Source organism: Oncorhynchus mykiss, chromosome 6 (assembly GCF_057628025.1).
Source record: "Oncorhynchus mykiss isolate SJ-2025 chromosome 6, ASM5762802v1, whole genome shotgun sequence".
Lineage (NCBI taxonomy): Eukaryota > Metazoa > Chordata > Actinopteri > Salmoniformes > Salmonidae > Oncorhynchus > Oncorhynchus mykiss.
In genome coordinates, this window is record NC_143027.1 from 46,793,640 (window position 1) to 46,811,024 (window position 17,385).

At 40.4% G+C, this 17,385-nt stretch overlaps 1 protein-coding gene across 9 annotated transcripts in view; it reads left to right on the plus strand.

Moving 5' to 3' along the window:
- The window catches only part of msh3 (mutS homolog 3 (E. coli)), a 131,409-nt gene that overhangs the window by 22,479 nt on the left and 91,545 nt on the right, over positions 1 to 17,385 (plus strand). For all 9 annotated transcript variants that reach the window (XR_016496706.1, XR_016496707.1, XR_016496705.1 and 6 more), the window contains 5 exons: positions 1,121 to 1,230; positions 1,530 to 1,644; positions 1,753 to 1,837; positions 4,595 to 4,704; positions 5,905 to 6,037. Coding sequence is in view for 6 of the 9 variants with exons in the window: in XM_090238045.1 (XP_090094171.1) it covers positions 1,121 to 1,230; positions 1,530 to 1,644; positions 1,753 to 1,837; positions 4,595 to 4,704; positions 5,905 to 6,037 (553 nt within the window). In the remaining 3 variants the exon portion in view is untranslated. The remainder of the gene's footprint in view (positions 1 to 1,120; positions 1,231 to 1,529; positions 1,645 to 1,752; positions 1,838 to 4,594; positions 4,705 to 5,904; positions 6,038 to 17,385) is intronic.

Consider the following 17,385-nt stretch of genomic DNA (forward strand, 5'->3'; position numbering starts at 1 on the left):
AAGGACAGATTTCCAACGGTCTAATGTCTATTGCACATGTTTCATGGCCCAAGCAAGTCTCCTCTTCTTATTGGTTTCCTTTTGTAGTGGTCTCCTCTGCAGCAGAGGTAACTCTGGGTCTTCCTTTCCTGTGGCGGTTCGCATGAGAGCTAGTTTAATCATAGCGCTTGATGGTTTTTGTGACTGCACTTGAAGAAACTTTCAAAGTTCTTGAAATGTTCCACATTGACTGACCTTGTCTTAAAGTAATGATGTACTATCGTTTCTCTTTGCTTATTTGAGCTTCTAGCCATTATATGGACTTGGTGTTTTACCAAATAGGGCTATCTTCTGTATACCACCCCTACCTTGTCACAACATAACTGATTGGCTCAATTGCATTAAGAAGGAAAGAAATTCCACAAATGTACTTTTAACAAGGCTACACCTATTAGCATTCTCTAAAACAGCTTCATGAGGTAGTCACCTGGAATGCATTAAGAGTGTGCAAAGCTGTCGTCAAGGCAAAGGGTGGCTATTTGAAGAATCTCAAATACAAAATATATTTTGATTTGTTTAACACTTTTTTGGTTACTACAATATTCCATATGTGTTATTTCTAAATGGGGCGGCAGGGTAGCCTAGTGGTAACTAGGCTAGCCTAGAGCGTTGGACTAGTAACCGGAAGGTTGCAAGTTCAAACCCCCGAGCTGACAAGGTACAAATCTGTCGTTCTGCCCCTGAACAGGCAGTTAACCCACTGTTCCTAGGCCGTCATTGAAAATAAGAATTTGTTCTTAACTGACTTGAAAATATATATATATATATTTTTTAAATGTCATAGTTTTGATGTCTTCACTATTATTCTACAATGTAGAAAATAGTACAAATAAATAAAAACTCTGGCATGAGTAGGTGTGTCTGAACTTTTGACTGGTACTGTATATTTTTAGATATTTTTCTAAAACATTTTACTTGAGCTTAGATTTTTGTGCCTGAGCTGTTCAGACTAACAGGTTGATTCTTATAGGAGCTGGTGTAATAACCTCCCTCTACCTCCTATTTCCTCCTTCTGTCACTCTTCTCTCCCTGCCTTCTCCCTCTCGCCACTCCCTCTCTATTTGCCTCTCTCTTTCTGCAGTGTGCAGGCTGGTGATGGCGTACGTATAGAGAAGAGGGAAAGTGCCCAGTTTGACTTTGCCTCTGCAATGAACACTGTCACTGAGTTCTACTGTCACACACAGGACTCAGGTGAGTCTGAGAGAGACAGGGTAGAGAGAGAGACAGGGTAGAGAGAGTGAGTAGGTAGAGAGAGAGGGGTTAGAGAGAGAGAGAGACAGGGTAGAGAGAGAGAGAGAGAGGCTTCATGTCATGAATTACAGGTCCGTGCTTCCATCTGTCCTTTAAGTGAAAAATATTTTCTGTTGGGACAGCGTGTGTGTGTGTGTGTATTTTGGGGACGCTGGCGGATGATCAACGAAACAAGTATTCTCTAACAAAATGAGGCACGAGTTTGTGACTCATTGCTGTATTCGTGTGACCATCCCCAGGTTCCAGACCTCTCTCCAGTATAGCCTCTTTGGAAAGTCCTGTGGTCTGCTGTCTGGGTCCTCTCATCCACTACCTCACAGAGTTTAACCTGCAGAGAGTACTACTGCACCACAGGTACTCACACACATACACACACACCACCCTTGTGGTTGCCACAGACTGACTCCCTGTGACTCTTGTAATATTGTATGTGGTAAATCTCTGTGTGTGTGTGACTTTAAGTTCGTTCAGGCACCTCTCCTGTGAGTCAGACGGTATGGTCCTCAGTGCTCCCACTCTCAGAAACCTGGAGATACTCACCAACCAGGTACGTGTTAGTGAATGAGTGGTTGCTCCACTAAAAGTTTTGTGATTATGCTGCGGGACTTAGAGGTAATCTGTGGTTTCGTACGGTACCCGGCGTCACCACTTCATTGCTCCAGACCAGCGCAAGGGGGAGTTAGAGCACTGATTATGCTTTTGGGTCCTACTGTGTCTCTAACTGACAATGAGTGGGTGACATAAACTTAAATAATTATAGATATATAATTGTGCACGACTTGTGCACAACTTAATTATTACTTAATAAAACTGTTGTTACACTAAGGTTTTTATTCTAAGAGTAATTTAGACTACAGTTAGGGTGTGGAAATGTTTAGGATTATTTTGCTCTTACTGTAGTACTGTAGCCAACTCCCGACCAGTCACGTTGTACAGCGCCTGAGTGGCGCAAAGGTCTAAGACACTGCATCGAAGTGCAAGCTGTGTTGCTACAGATACTGGTTCAATACTAGTGCCGGTCTTGACTGGGAGACCCATGAGATGACTGTAGGTTTTTACGTTATTTGAAAACGAAATCATCTCCAAAATATTGTTATTTTTTTAAACAAAATGATTATTATTATTAATTTAGAATAATATAAAAGCCCCTTGGATATTCACACACATATATTATTAACCCTGTTATTAGCAGGACAATATATATTGGTCATGGCACCCGAGTGGAGCACAATGGGATTGCCTTGCAGTTCTCTAGCTGTATCCACTGAAGTAGCGGTGGGCGCGAGAGGTTCAAGACACGAGTGCAAGGGGCACAGGAGGGGCCGCAAAGCCGTGCACAGAAGACGGACCTAGCCCATGAGGACGGACGGACGGGGGGGGTGGACCCCTAACCCGCCCCACTGGGTAGCACAGAACAACACTTTAAGGGACATTGCACTAATAATGGCGCTGACTAGGGAAACGTCCTGTTGTCATTTGTGCCAGTCTGCACGTTAAAACTAAAACAATGTAACATATAATGGCGTGCAAAATTCCCCTTAGATATGAAATCGGAAGGCAGATATGATTAAATATTAAAGCATTAGACCTCTCGCTAAAGGCGTCAGTCAAAAGTTCCACTTAAATCAGAACTGGATTTAGCGAAAAATGACATGAAAAGCACACATTTGTAAATCCCAAACTCTAAAAGTAATTGGAACGGTAGATACAAATTATTTGTGACATTGCGGTTACAATAAAGAATGTAAACAAGATGCTGTGTTTTTATTTACAGTAGTGATGAACAGCTGGTGGCATTTTCAAAACAGGTTTTCAAATACAGTGGGGCAAAAAAGTATTTAGTCAGCCACCAATTGTGCACATTCTCCCACTTAAAAAGATGAGAGAGGGCTGTAATTTTCATCATAGGTACACTTCAACTATGACAGACAAAATGAGAAAAAAAAATCCAGAAAATCACATTGTAGGATTTTTAATGAATTTATTTGCAAATTATGGTGGGAAATAAGTATTTGGCGCAGCAGTTGAAGACACTGTATCGCAGTGCAAAATGCATTGCTTCAGATGTAGGTTCGATACCCGTGCTGGCCGCCACTGGGAGACCCATATGTAATTACTGTTTGTCACGAACCTGCATCTGTAGCAATGCATTTTACACTGTGATGCAATGTCTTAGACCGCTGCGCCAACCGGGAAGGCTATTATAATCTTGTACATGGGGTCCAGGATGGGGTCAGGATAACCAAAACATTTATTTTTTAAAGACTATCAGAAAGAATGTTGCTACTTGTTTATTTTGATCCAAAGCCTGAATGAGTGAGTCACTCAGCTTTATGTAGGTGCCGGGCTATATGACTGTGCCATCAACTTGATAATATATAACAATAATTTGTAGGTTATTTCGTAAAAAAAATAAAAGTGAGCGATTTGTAATCTGAATATCAAAATATTTTCGATATACTGTAGGCCTACTGTAGGCGACATGAGTCTCACTAGTGTTGAGTAATGTGCTGTTAAAAGTGGTGTATGTCTTATTTAAAAAGCATATTGAAATTAGAAGCAATAGCATTTGATGCAATAAGCCTACCAGCGGTGGTCACTATTTTAGCACAGTTTTGCGCTGCTCTGAGACAAGCATGGGGTCTGGTCTTGGTAAATCAATGAGAGTTTTATTTTCACTGAATCTCTGTTTGTGTATTGGTTAGACTAGAATTATACAATTAGGGTGTGGACATGTTATGCTCTTAGTACTGTAGCCTACTCCCGACCGTCACGTTGTACAGCTCCATATTTTCTGTTCCATCCTAACGGAAACCCAAGAGGGTTTTTCATTTTTCTTGGAATAGAAACACCATAATATTAATCAAATGAATTAAGCAACATTTCTTAAAATTAGTCCCATACACTATGTTCTTACAAAAAAGGTTTTAAATGCTCTTGTACAGACACTATTGAAGGCTATCAAATGCTTCTCAAATATGCCCTCTGGTGGTCAAACTAGCACTAACTAGCTTTAATGGTTACAATGGCTGACACTTAAATAACATGCCATAGAATTCTGCGGCACCATGCAAGCTTGTGCTGCAGTACGCTGCAACTTTTACATGATGAACCACTGTACTTTTCCTGCAGTTTACTTGTATACAACTTACAACTTTATCTTATATAATGTCCTGTTTGGTGCTATTTTGTGGCCTAAATTAAGTTTGGGCAATTGTTATTGTGGAGCATTGGAACGGTACGATATTACTAGGCCAAGTGCAGTACTCTTTTTCACAGAAAGGTTTGTGTGCGTGTGTTACAGACAGATGGAGGTACGAAGGGCAGTTTGTTGTGGGTGTTAGACCACACCCACACCTCATTTGGTAGAAGACTGATGAGGAAGTGGGTAAGCCAGCCCCTCAAAGATGCACAGTAAGTACACACTGAATCCCAAACCAGTCCTTTGCCTCTACTAACTCGCTTGGAGGGCCCTCCGTGGTCATCTGTTGCTGACGAAACTCTGAGGGTGACTTCAAGAGTGATGAGTGGATCAAACAACGGCCCATAATAATGGCTGGAACGGAGTGGCATCAAACATAGAAACCATGTGTTTCTAGAATAGAAACCAGCCATACCATGAGCCTGTCCTCCCCAATTAAGGTGCCACCAACCTCCTGTGGGATCAAATTAACCCATCAATTTCAGGACACACTTGGGACTTGAATGATGCAATTTATGTTCCACGTTAAATAATAAAATGAGAATTAAATTAAAATGAACAAATTTCCCCTGTCATTTTACAAGATATAAACCTCCGTAACAGTTAAACATTTAATTTGTGAGGTATTTCATTTGTTACATGTGTCAAGCCTAGAAATCAGACACAAACAAATATATTTTGCATATAATTAGGCTCAACTCTCCATTATTTTGTATGAAATTGTTAACACCAAACATATCGCAGTGCATGTTGGGATAGCACTTTGCTCTTGAGCTGGCAGCATTGCTGGCTCAGTTGAAGTGGCCCCTAAACCCATGATCATTTTAAATCCCTCAGATTTACATCACTTGTGCATATGGTGGAGGCGTGAGTGAATTCGCAAATGGGGGGGCGAGGGGAAAGGAAAGGGACTGGTTTGGGCTTCAGCAACAGATTACGGTGAAGTTGCCACGAGACCCTGATCTTGTGTCAGTTTTGCATTTCTCCCGTTAATGGTTAAGGATTTAGGGGCGGGGAGGGGAAGCTGAACCTAGGAATATGTACCTAGGGGAAACTTTACCCTGGAGCAAGTACACACACGGACCTATGCAATCCTTTCAGATCTGCACTGAGTGTCTGAGGGATAGAGATGGATTTGGGGTTGGGCTGAGACTGTAATCTCTCTTACTCGCTCAGATCTGCTGTTAGGATTATAAATCTTCGATTCTACCATCAGATAGGTTATGAGAGAACCCTGCTTCACGCTTACATGAATAAAACCCAGATTACACACACATGCACATGTCTCTCTGCACTCTGCAGTCACACTCGAATGCCTAATGCACATTGTGTTGCTGGGGAGGAAACTGAAAATAGCACTTGTGCTTCTGTATACAAAATGTCAACCCTGGAGGCACTTGTTCACCCCACAGGTCTATATGTGAGAGACAAGGTGCTGTATGTGAGATCCTGGAGTCTGATTCCGTCACCCTACCCTCCGTTAGAGCCCTGCTCTTCCGACTGCCAGACCTGGAGAGAGGAGTGTGCAGCATCTACCACAAGAAGGTACGCTTGCGCATGCACACACACACGCACACACGGTCTAGAAGCAGTGGCCTCACTCAAAGATTAAACGAGTGACCACCCTAGCAATGGAAATGCATGTCATCGATGATTGAAGGCTGGCGAGATCAGGTAGAACCATTCTAGTCAATGATAGGGAAGATACACGGGGGAACAACAGGCACAAGTAAGTTGTTTATTTCAATGTTGTCGGAATGCCACGTGCATCCACTTATATCAGTACCTTTGTATAAGCCTAAACATTACGAAACTTATATTCGATCAAACAAGTCTCACGTAATTCGATATTTTCTCATAGACCTCCATACTAAAAAGGGCTTATCACATCCGGACAGATTGTGAGCAAAGCAAATCCTCTCGCTTCTCCTCTTTCTTAAAGCCTCACTGTCATATCTCCCACCCTCCCAGTATGACATTGTCTCCTTTCTTCCACAAGCTTCACTCAAATGTCAGGACAAAGAGCTTTCATCAGTGTGTGCATGTGCTTATTTGATGCTGAACCTTGCTCTTGTCCACAGTATAATTTTCTCAGATTGCACTCTTACCTCAAAATCTGCTGAAAGTTTCATCCTCACAGTGATTGGTTAGAAGTTTTTTCTAATCTATTCCACCCACCCTCCCTACACACACACATACATATTAATTGTCATATTTGGATGAGTTGTGTGATGGTCTGCTTCTCTATTTAATGGAGAGAGGAAATGGAATGGTTATGGTAGCAAGCCTTCGTGTGCTCTCAACCATAAAAACCACGTCACACCTCCCAAAGCCAGAGAACCATTAAAGCTGTGACACTCATTAACCCTCTGACCTTTTTTAATGCCAATATGAATTCAATATTATCTGTAACGCCACATCCCTCCAATAACAGTAATAGACCACTGACATACAGGTCACTGAATCAATAAAACTGTAGAATCTATAATTATTAACAATAGTATATTTTTATAACATAGTGCCTGCCTTCAGAAAGTATTTCCGCCCCTTGACTTTTCCCACATTTTGTTGTTACAACCTGAATTTATAATGTATTACATTTATATTTTTTGTGTGACTAGCCTACTACACACAATACCCCATAATGTCAAAGCTGAATAATACAATTAGTAAAAAATGAGTCAAGTATTCAACCTAAATACGTTCAGGAATAAAAATGTGCTTAACAACTCACATAAGTTCCATGTGTGCAATAGTAGTGTTTAACATGATTTTTGAATGACTACCTCATTGTCTGTACCCCACACACACAATTATCAGTCAAGCAATGAATTTCAAACACACAAAGACCAGAGCGGTTTTCCAATGCTTTGAAAAAGAAGGGCACCTATTGGTAAATGGGTAAAAATACAGAAAGCAGACATAGAATATCCCTTTGAGCATGTTTAAGTTATTAATTTGACTTTGGATGGTGTATCAATACACCCGGTCACTACAAAAGATACTGTAATTCCTAACTTATTTGCCAAAGAGGAAGGAAACTGTTCAAAGGATTTCACAACGAGGCCAATGGTGACTTAAAACAGTTACAGAGTTGAATGGCTGTAATAAGAGGGAACTGAGGAAGGATCAATAACATTGTAGTTTTTCCACACTACTAACCTAATTGACAGAGTAACAAGAAGGAAGCCCATACAGAAAATAAATATTCCAAAACATGCATCCTGTTTGCAACAAGGCACTAAAGTAATACTGAAGAATTTTGAAATTAATAATGGACAAATGTTGCACAATGCAGGTGTGAAAAGCACTAAGAGACTTACCCAGAAAGAGCCACAGCTGTAATTGCTGCCAAAGGTGATTCTAACATGTATAGACTCAGGGGATTTAATACTTATCTAATCAAGATATCATTGGTGTCTTATTTTTCATCAATGTTTTACAAATATTATAATTGTTCTTCCATTTTGACAGAGTATTTCTTGTAGATCGTTGACAAAAAAATGACAATTAAATCCATTTTAATCCCACTTTGTAACACAACAGAATGTGGAAAAAGTCAAGGGGTGTGAATACTTTCTAAAGGCACAGTATGTCATGTGGACAGATAATGGTGGTTATAGATTTAGATGGCGCTGCTCTTTGTTGAGTTTTATTGAAGAAGTAGATTGGCTTTTAACGTCTCTGTGATTGAACACAGGTTAGTGTGTGACCAACTCAGTGGCCTTGTGGTTAGAGTGGCCGCTCTGATATTGGAAGTTTGGGAATTCAATCCCCAGCCAAATCATAGTACCCGTTTGTGTGTCAGATGTTACCTATGCTGAAGTTTTAACAGGTCAGATAAAACCTACCCAATTATGGTCTGCAAATCAAAGGACCAAAAGCATCTTGTCCATCTGTAGATGTAGCCAGAGTTGAGGCAGAGTTCATCAGTAGCACATGGAATGAAAAGGTGAAATCTGAAATACAGTTGAAGTTGGAAGTTTACATACACCTTAGCCAAATACATTTAAACTCAGTTTTTCACAATTCCTGACATTTAATCCTAGTAAAAATTCCCTGTTTTTAGGTCAGTTTGGATCACCACTTTATTTTAAGAATGTGAAATGTCAGAATAATAATAGAGTGATTTATTTCAGCTTTTATTTCTTTCATCACATTCCCATTGGGTCAGAAGTTTACAAACACTCAATTAGTATTTGGTAACATTGCCTTTAAATTGTTTAACAAGGTTAAAACGTTTCGGGTAGCCTTCCACAAGCTTCCCACAATAAGTTGGGTGAATTTTGGCCCATTCCTTCTGACAGAGCTGGTGTAACGGAGTCAGGTTTGTAGGCCTTCTTGCTCACACGCGCTTTTTCAGTTCTGCCCACAAATTTTCTATGGGATTTCCTCAGGGCTTTGTGATGGCCACTCCAATAACTTGACTCTGTTGTCCATAAGCCATTTTGCCACAACTTTGTAAGTATGCTTGGGATCATTGTCCATTTGGAAGACCCATTTGCGACCAAGCTTTAACTTTCTAACTGATGTCTTGAGATGTTGCTTCAATATATCCACATCATTTTCCACCCTCATGATGTCATCTATTTTGTGAAGTGCACCAGTCCCTTCTGCAGCAAAGCACTCCCACAACATGATGCTGCCACCCGTGCTTCACGGTTGGGATGGTGTTCTTCGGCTTACAAGCCTCCCCCCTTTTCCTCCAAACATAACGATTTGGAGGAAAACAAACAGGCCAAACAGTTCTATTTTTGTTTGTTCAGACCAGAGGACATTTCTCAAAAAAAATAGATCTTTGTCCCCATGTGCATTTGCAAACTGTAGTCTGTTTTTTTATGGCGGTTTTGGAGCAGTGGCTTCTTCCTTACTCAGCGGCCTTTCATGTCAATATAGGACACCTTCTACTGTGTATATAGATACTTTTGTACCTGTTTCCTCCAGCATCTTCACAAGGTCCTTCGCTGTGGTTCTGGGATTGATTTACACTTTTCACAACAAAATACGTGCATCTCTAGGAAACAGAACGTGTCTCCTTCCTGAGCGGTATGACGGCAGCGTGGTCCCATGGTGTTTATACTTGCCTACTATTGTTTGTACAGATGAACGTGGTACCTTCAGGCGTTTGGAAATTGCTCCCAAGGATGAACCAGACTTGTGGAGAACTACATTTGTTTTTCTGAGGTCTTGGCTGATTTCTTTTGATTTCCCCATGATGTCAAGCAAGGAGGCACTGAGTTTGAAGGTAGGCCTTGAAATACATCCACAGGTACACCTCCAATTGACTCAAATTATGTCAATTAGCCTATCAGAAGTTTGTAAAGCCATGACATAATTTTCTGGAATTTTCCAAGCTGTTTAAAGACACAGTCAATTTAGTGTATGTAAACTTCTGACCCACTGGAATTGTGGTACAGTGAAGTGAAATAATCTGTCTGTAAACAATATGTCATGCACAAAGTAGGTGTCCTAACCGATTTGCCAAAACTATAGTTTGTTAACTAGAAATTTGGGGATGGTTGAAAAACAAGTTTTATTGACTCCAACGTAAGTGTATGTAAACTTCCGACTTTACAAACCTATACTCTGTTGAACAACAAACCTAATTATGTTCTCCCCAACAATGACCATTGGTGAGCAGGCTGGAGGTAATTTTTTTGTTTTTTTTTGTTCTTCAAAACATTTAAAAACAACAACTAATTATTCCCCCCCCCCATATCTTTTTGTTTTTTCTACAGATTTTTTGCTACATATCCATACACTACCGTTCAAAAGTTTGGGGTCACTTAGATTGTTTTTTAAAAGAAAAGCTACTTTTTTGTCCATTAAATAGAACTGGCCTAAATAAAACAAAACTGGCCTTCTAGAGACTAGTTGAGTATCTGGAGCATAGCATTTGTGGGTTCTATTACTGGCTCAAAATTGCCAGAAGGCCAGGATCCCGTAGTCGCCTCTTCACTGTTGACATTGAGACTGGTGTTTTGCGGGTACTATTTAATGACGCTGCCAGTTGAGGACTTGTGAGGCGTCTGTTTCTCAAACTAGACACCCTAATGTACTTTTCCTCTTGCTCAGTTGTACACCGGGGCCTCCCACTCCTCTGGTTAAAGCCAGTTTGCGGCTGTTCTGTGAAGATCTCATACAACATAGGGTTGTATGAGATCTTCAGTTTCTTGGCAATTTCTCGCATGCAACAGACTTCATTTCTCAGAACAAGAATAGACTAACGAGTTTCAGAAGAAACTATAAACTTGTCAGGTTCTGATTATTTTACGTTGCTTCTTCACCCGAGATTAGCCCCCAATTGCTAATGAATCCGTTCTTTATTCTCCAGGCTCCGCTTTGTCATCAACATGGACAACCTTGCAATGTATGTATATCACATGTATCCATCGTGATTTTCCCTGGATTTTTACTGCTGACCTCATTATGAGCAGAACTTGATAAGGACCTTACCATTTTGGCCCTAATGTGTCTGTTACATCATGTCCCCCCTCTGGAGTTATTCCCCACGCCTCTTTTACTTGTCTGTCTGCTTCCCCTACTGCATTAGACAGTTAAGCATTGTGTCACTCATAAAGTGGACGTCTGCTTTTCTCAAATCCAACGTGCCTGGTTGTGACATGTGACGACCTCAAACGGACTCTGTGGTTTTGTTATGTGTTGCCCATATACTACATAAAACCGTAGGCCAGGTATTTCCTAACTGGGGCACACGCAATGCCGTCGTGGGTACGCCAAATAAAAATGTGATTCACAAATTTAAAAAAAAATTGTTAAAGATAACTAACAATTCTTCACATTTTCAAACAGTACATTTATACAGTGCCTTGCGAAAGTATTCGGCCCCCTTGAACTTTGCGACCTTTTGCCACATTTCAGGCTTCAAACATAAAGATATAAAACTGTATTTTTTTGTGAAGAATCAACAATAAGTGGGACACAATCATGAAGTGGAACGACATTTATTGGATATTTCAAACTTTTTTAACAAATCAAAAACTGAAAAATTGGGCGTGCAAAATTATTCAGCCCCCTTAAGTTAATACTTTGTAGCGCCACCTTTTGCTGCGATTACAGCTGTAAGTCGCTTGGGGTATGTCTCTATCAGTTTTGCACATCGAGAGACTTTTTCCCATCGAGAGATTTTTTCCCATTCCTCCTTGCAAAACAGCTCGAGCTCAGTGAGGTTGGATGGAGAGCATTTGTGAACAGCAGTTTTCAGTTCTTTCCACAGATTCTCAATTGGATTCAGGTCTGGACTTTGACTTGGCCATTCTAACACCTGGATATGTTTATTTTTGAACCATTCCATTGTAGATTTTGCTTTATGTTTTGGATCATTGTCTTGTTGGAAGACAAATCTCCGTCCCAGTCTCAGGTCTTTTGCAGACTCCATCAGGTTTTCTTCCAGAATGGTCCTGTATTTGGCTCCATCCATCTTCCCATCAATTTTAACCATCTTCCCTGTCCCTGCTGAAGAAAAGCAGGCCCAAACCATGATGCTGCCACCACCATGTTTGACAGTGGGGATGGTGTGTTCAGGGTGATGAGCTGTGTTGCTTTTACGCCAAACATAACGTTTTGCATTGTTGCCAAAAAGTTCAATTTTGGTTTCATCTGACCAGAGCACCTTCTTCCACATGTTTGGTGTGTCTCCCAGGTGGCTTGTGGCAGAAATGGCTTTCTTCTTGCCACTCTTCCATAAAGGCCAGATTTGTGCAATATACGACTGATTGTTGTCCTATGGACAGAGTCTCCCACCTCAGCTGTAGATCTCTGCAGTTCATCCAGAGTGATCATGGGCCTCTTGGCTGCATCTCTGATCAGTCTTCTCCTTGTATGACCTGAAAGTTTAGAGGGACGCCAGGTCTTGGTAGATTTGCAGTGGTCTGATACTCCTTCCATTTCAATATTATCGCTTGCACAGTGCTCCTTGGGATGTTTAAAGCTTGGGAAATCTTTTTGTATCCAAATCCGGCTTTAAAATTCTTCACAACAGTATCTCGGACATGCCTGGTGTGTTCCTTGTTCTTCATGATGCTCTCTGTGCTTTTGACGGACCTCTGAGACTATCACAGTGCAGGTGCATTTATACGGAGACTTGATTACACACAGGTGGATTGTATTTATCATCATTAGTCATTTAGGTCAACATTGGATCATTCAGAGATCCTCACTGAACTTCTGGAGAGAGTTTGCTGCACTGAAAGTAAAGGGGCTGAATAATTTTGCACGCCCAATTTTTCAGTTTTTGATTTGTTAAAAAGTTTGAAATATCCAATAAATGTCATTCCACTTCATGATTGTGTCCCACTTGTTGTTGATTCTTCACAAAAAAATACAGTTTTATATCTTTATGTTTGAAGCCTGAAATGTGGCAAAAGGTCGCAAAGTTCAAGGGGGCCGAATACTTTCGCAAGGCACTGTATTTCCCAACGGGGCTATACTTTTTTAAAGGTTTTTTTCTCACCTGAGTAGCCTTGTTTCACTGTCAAAACAATGTCAACACAATGACAAATACAGGTAGCCTAGTCAAATAATGAACATCTGATCACATTAACCGTTACTCTCTTGCGGGAAACCGTCACTCTTGCGCTGACATGTAGAAACAAAACATGACAATTTGAAAAATAAACCACGGGAGTTTTTTGAGCGAGAATATAGACAACTTTTGAGAAGTAAGACATGTATAAAAGCAACAGATACCATTAACCTGTCTAGGAAAGGCATTCCGCTAGCGGAACCCCACGACAACATTCCGCTGAAAAGGCAGCGTGTGAAATTCAAAAAGTTACATATTTCAAAAACATATTTAACACATTAACAGGTCCAATACAGCAAATGAAAGATAAACATCTTGTTAATCTACCCATGGTGTCCGATTTAAAAAATGATTTACAGCGAAAGCACAACATATGTTAGGTCATAGCAGAGTCAAAAAAACACAGCCATTTTCCCAGCCAAAGATAGGAGTCACAAAAAGCAGAAATATAGATACGTCAGCATATACGTCAGCAACTAGTCACAGAAAGCATTCAGCCATTTCCAACCAAAGAGAAGAGTCACAAAAAGCAGAAAGAGATCAAATTAATCACTAACCTTCGATGATCTTCATCAGATGACACTCATAGGACATCCTGTTACACAATACATGTATGTTTTGTTCGATAATGTGCATATTTATATCCAAAAATCTCAGTTTACATTGGCGCGTTACTTGCAGTAATGTTTTGATTCCAAAACATCCAGTGATTTTGCAGATATACGCATAATAAACATTGATAAAAGATGCAGTGTTATTCACAGAATTAAAGATAGACTTTTCCTCTATGCAACCGCTGAGTCAGATTTCAAAAAAACTTTACGGAAAAAGCATAATCTGAGAACGGCACTCAATACCAAATTCAGCCAAAGAAAACTCTGCCATTATGGAGTCAACATTAGTTCGAAAAAACACTATAAATATTCACTTACCTTTGATGATCTTCATCAAAAGGCACTCCCAGGAATCCCAGTTCGGCAATCAATGACTGATTTGTTCCAGAAAGTTCCATAAAAGCCCATCATTTAGCCACTTGTTGTTAGTGTGTTCAGCCCAGTAATCCATCTTCATGAGGAGCGAGCACTTCCTCCAGACTAAAACTCAAAAAGTTCCATTACAGGTCGTAGAAACAAGTCAAATGATGTATGCAATCAATCTTTAGGATGTTTTTAACTTAAATCATCAATAAGGTTCCAACTGGAGAATTTCATTGTCTGAAGAAAAGCATTGGAACGAGAGCATACTCTCTGCCAGACCACTCACTAAAAGAGTTCTTATGAGCCCCTCCTTTATAGTAGAATCCTAAAACCAGTATTTAAAGACTGGCATCTAGTGGAAGCCCTAGGAAGTGCAAGCACATCCATAACTAACAGGGATTTGAATAGGCACTGTTTTGAAAATCGATTTCTCACTTCCTGTTTGGATTTCTTCTCAGGTTTTTGTCTGCCATATGAGTTCTGTTATACTCACAGACATCATTCAAACTGTTTTAGAAACTTCAGAGTGGTTTCTATCCAATAGTAATAATAATATGCATATATTAGCATCTGGGACTGAGTAGGAGGCAGTTCGGTTTGGGCACGCTATTCAACCAAAAGTGAAAATGCTGCCCCCTATCACAAAAAAAAGTAAATAAGAAGGAGCTAGAAGTGTCTTATATGGTGAGCTACCGAGTGGCTAGGACAGGCAAGCCCCATATTATTGTGGAGGACTTAATTCTTCCTGCTACCGCGGATATGGCTGGGACAATGCTGGGGGAAAAGGACAAAAAAACTATACAGACAATGACTTCATCAAACAACACTGTTTCACAATGCAAAAGAGACATGGAAGGAGATGTTTTGAAACAATTACTGCTTTACAAAGACGGCAGTGAATTATATGTGTTACAGCTGGATGAGTCAACAGACGTGGTGGGCTTGGCACAGCTCCTGTTACGTTTATGGGGTGTCAATTAAGGAAGACATCCTCTTATCTGAACCACTGGAAACCAGGACAACATGAGAGGATATTTTTAAAGCACTGGACAGCTTTGTGACATCAAATGGACTTTGGTGGTCAAGATGTGTTGGTATCTTTACGGATGGTGCAAAGCCATGACAGGGAGACATAGTGGAGTGGTAACGCGCATGCAAGCAGTTGCTCCCGACGCCACTTGGATACACTGTAGCATCCACCGAGAGGCTTTTACTGCCAAGGGAATGTCTGACAGCTTGTTTTTCGCAAATCGTCATGTATGGATTGCATCAGCTGATGGGTGATTGCCCCATTTTTGGAGGAATTGAGTGCATCTTCATCTTCCATGTCGGGTAACCCACTGTCTAACCACCTCTGTTCTAAACCTTTCTTCAAATTCAACAAACGGTTCTTTTGAACACATTTGGTTATCTCTCCCCAATTGGTGGTTGCATTGGTCAGACCCTAAAGGAAGACATGTATGGCTCTCCATCTATCGACCACATCTTGCTCTTCACCACCCCACAGCTCTATAAAAAATTTATTCAAGTACACCATGTTCACGGTTGTTCAAAACAAAGGATAATAACTGTAATCTATCTAAGTATGTAGATTGTAGAGTTTCTTATTACGCTTCAAATGGTTCCGTGTCTTCATACCCACGTCTCGTGGATGTTTAAAAGTTTTTGACCATTCATCCAACTGTTTTGGAGATGCTGATTTATGTGTGATTACTGACAATGGAGGTTTGCCTTTACTACCTTTTACAGCCTGTGTTCTGGTTGGCCTAAGACATTGTTCGTCACCGCTGTCAGTATCTATTGACTCAAAGCCAGGCAATGCTGACCAGATGCTTGAATCCCGATCATCCTTCCACAATTCAGTGTGAGGGTAGATTGATGGAACAAAGGGTCCACATGTTTTTACGACCCTTGCCTGTAATTGTTGAATTTCTTATTTTAAGGTTTTTATCTCTTCACCAAGTGTTCTCAAACTCTCTTTATCTCTCTGCAATGTCCTATCACTGTTATCAAGAAATAATTTCTCATCCCTCTTCCTTACTTTGGCTAATACAGTTAAACTTTCTGGCGCATGGGTCCCGCTAGCGACCCACCTCGACAACATCTGGTGAAATTGCAGAGCGCCAAATTCAAAATACAGAAAACGTAATATTAAACCTTCACGGGTGTCATACATGATTCTTTAGCTTAGAATCTTGGCAATCTATCTACATCGTCGGATTTAAAAAAGGCTTTACGGCGAAAGCACAGCATTCGATTATCTGAAGTCAGCGCACCACAACAGCATATAATCCAAACAAGCACAAAATCCCAAATAGCAATAAACTAAGTGACTTGCCTTTGAATATCTTCCTCTGATCGCAATCACAAGAGTTCCAGGAACACAATGAATGGTCGTTTTGTTCGATAAATTCCTTCTTTATATCCCAAATAGTCCGTTTAGTAGGCGTCATTGAGTTCAGTAATCCACCCGTTCAGAATGCAGACATAGGGGTTCCAAAAGTTACCAGTAAAGTTTATCCAAACCAATCAAACGATGTTTCTAATTCAGTATTAGGTTCTCTAATATCTAAATAAACAATCATATTTCATACGGAGCTAACTATTTTCGATAGGAAAGGAAAAGAACGCAACGCGCTCCCTCGGTCTTGCGCGCAATGAGACTAGTTTTACCATGGGACTTCCTGAGGATAATCAACTGTTCCTTGTTGGTTTTTCAGAATACAAGCCTGAAACCATGTATAATGACTAGACATCTAGTGGAAGCCATAGGAACTGTAATTTGGGAGGCAGAAGTCTTTGGTTTCAAAAGCTTAAGCTTGGAATTGGCTGGAAGGTCAACAGAAAAAAAAATGGTTCCTGTGTTTTCGCCTGCCAAATCAGTTCTGTTATACTCACAGACATCATTTTAACTGTTTTAGAAACTTTAGAGTGTTTTCCATCCAATACTACCATGCATATGCATATCCTAGCTTCTGGGCCTGAGTAACAGGCAGTTTACTTTGGACACCTCAGTCATCCAAAATTCAGAATACTGCCCCCTATCTCTAAGAGTTTTAACCTGATTTGGTTCTTTTAAATGACATCGGTCTAGAGTCACCCAGCAATCAGGAGATTAAGAGTTGAATCCCGTGGGTTGCGCTCAGCCCTCTCTCTTTCTTTTCCCTGCATCAACACACAGTTGAGTTTTTCCTAGTTGTTGGTCACAACCAATTAATCTATGTCACGGCACCAAGTGTTAGCAGTTGATGTTAAACTTCAATAACACAGACCCCAAAGTAAATCGGGGTGAGAAAAAAAGGTTAATTCAAAGAGGAAAAATCATAGATGTTATGCTGAGAGGTAGATGTTTACTTGTATTTATTATGGAT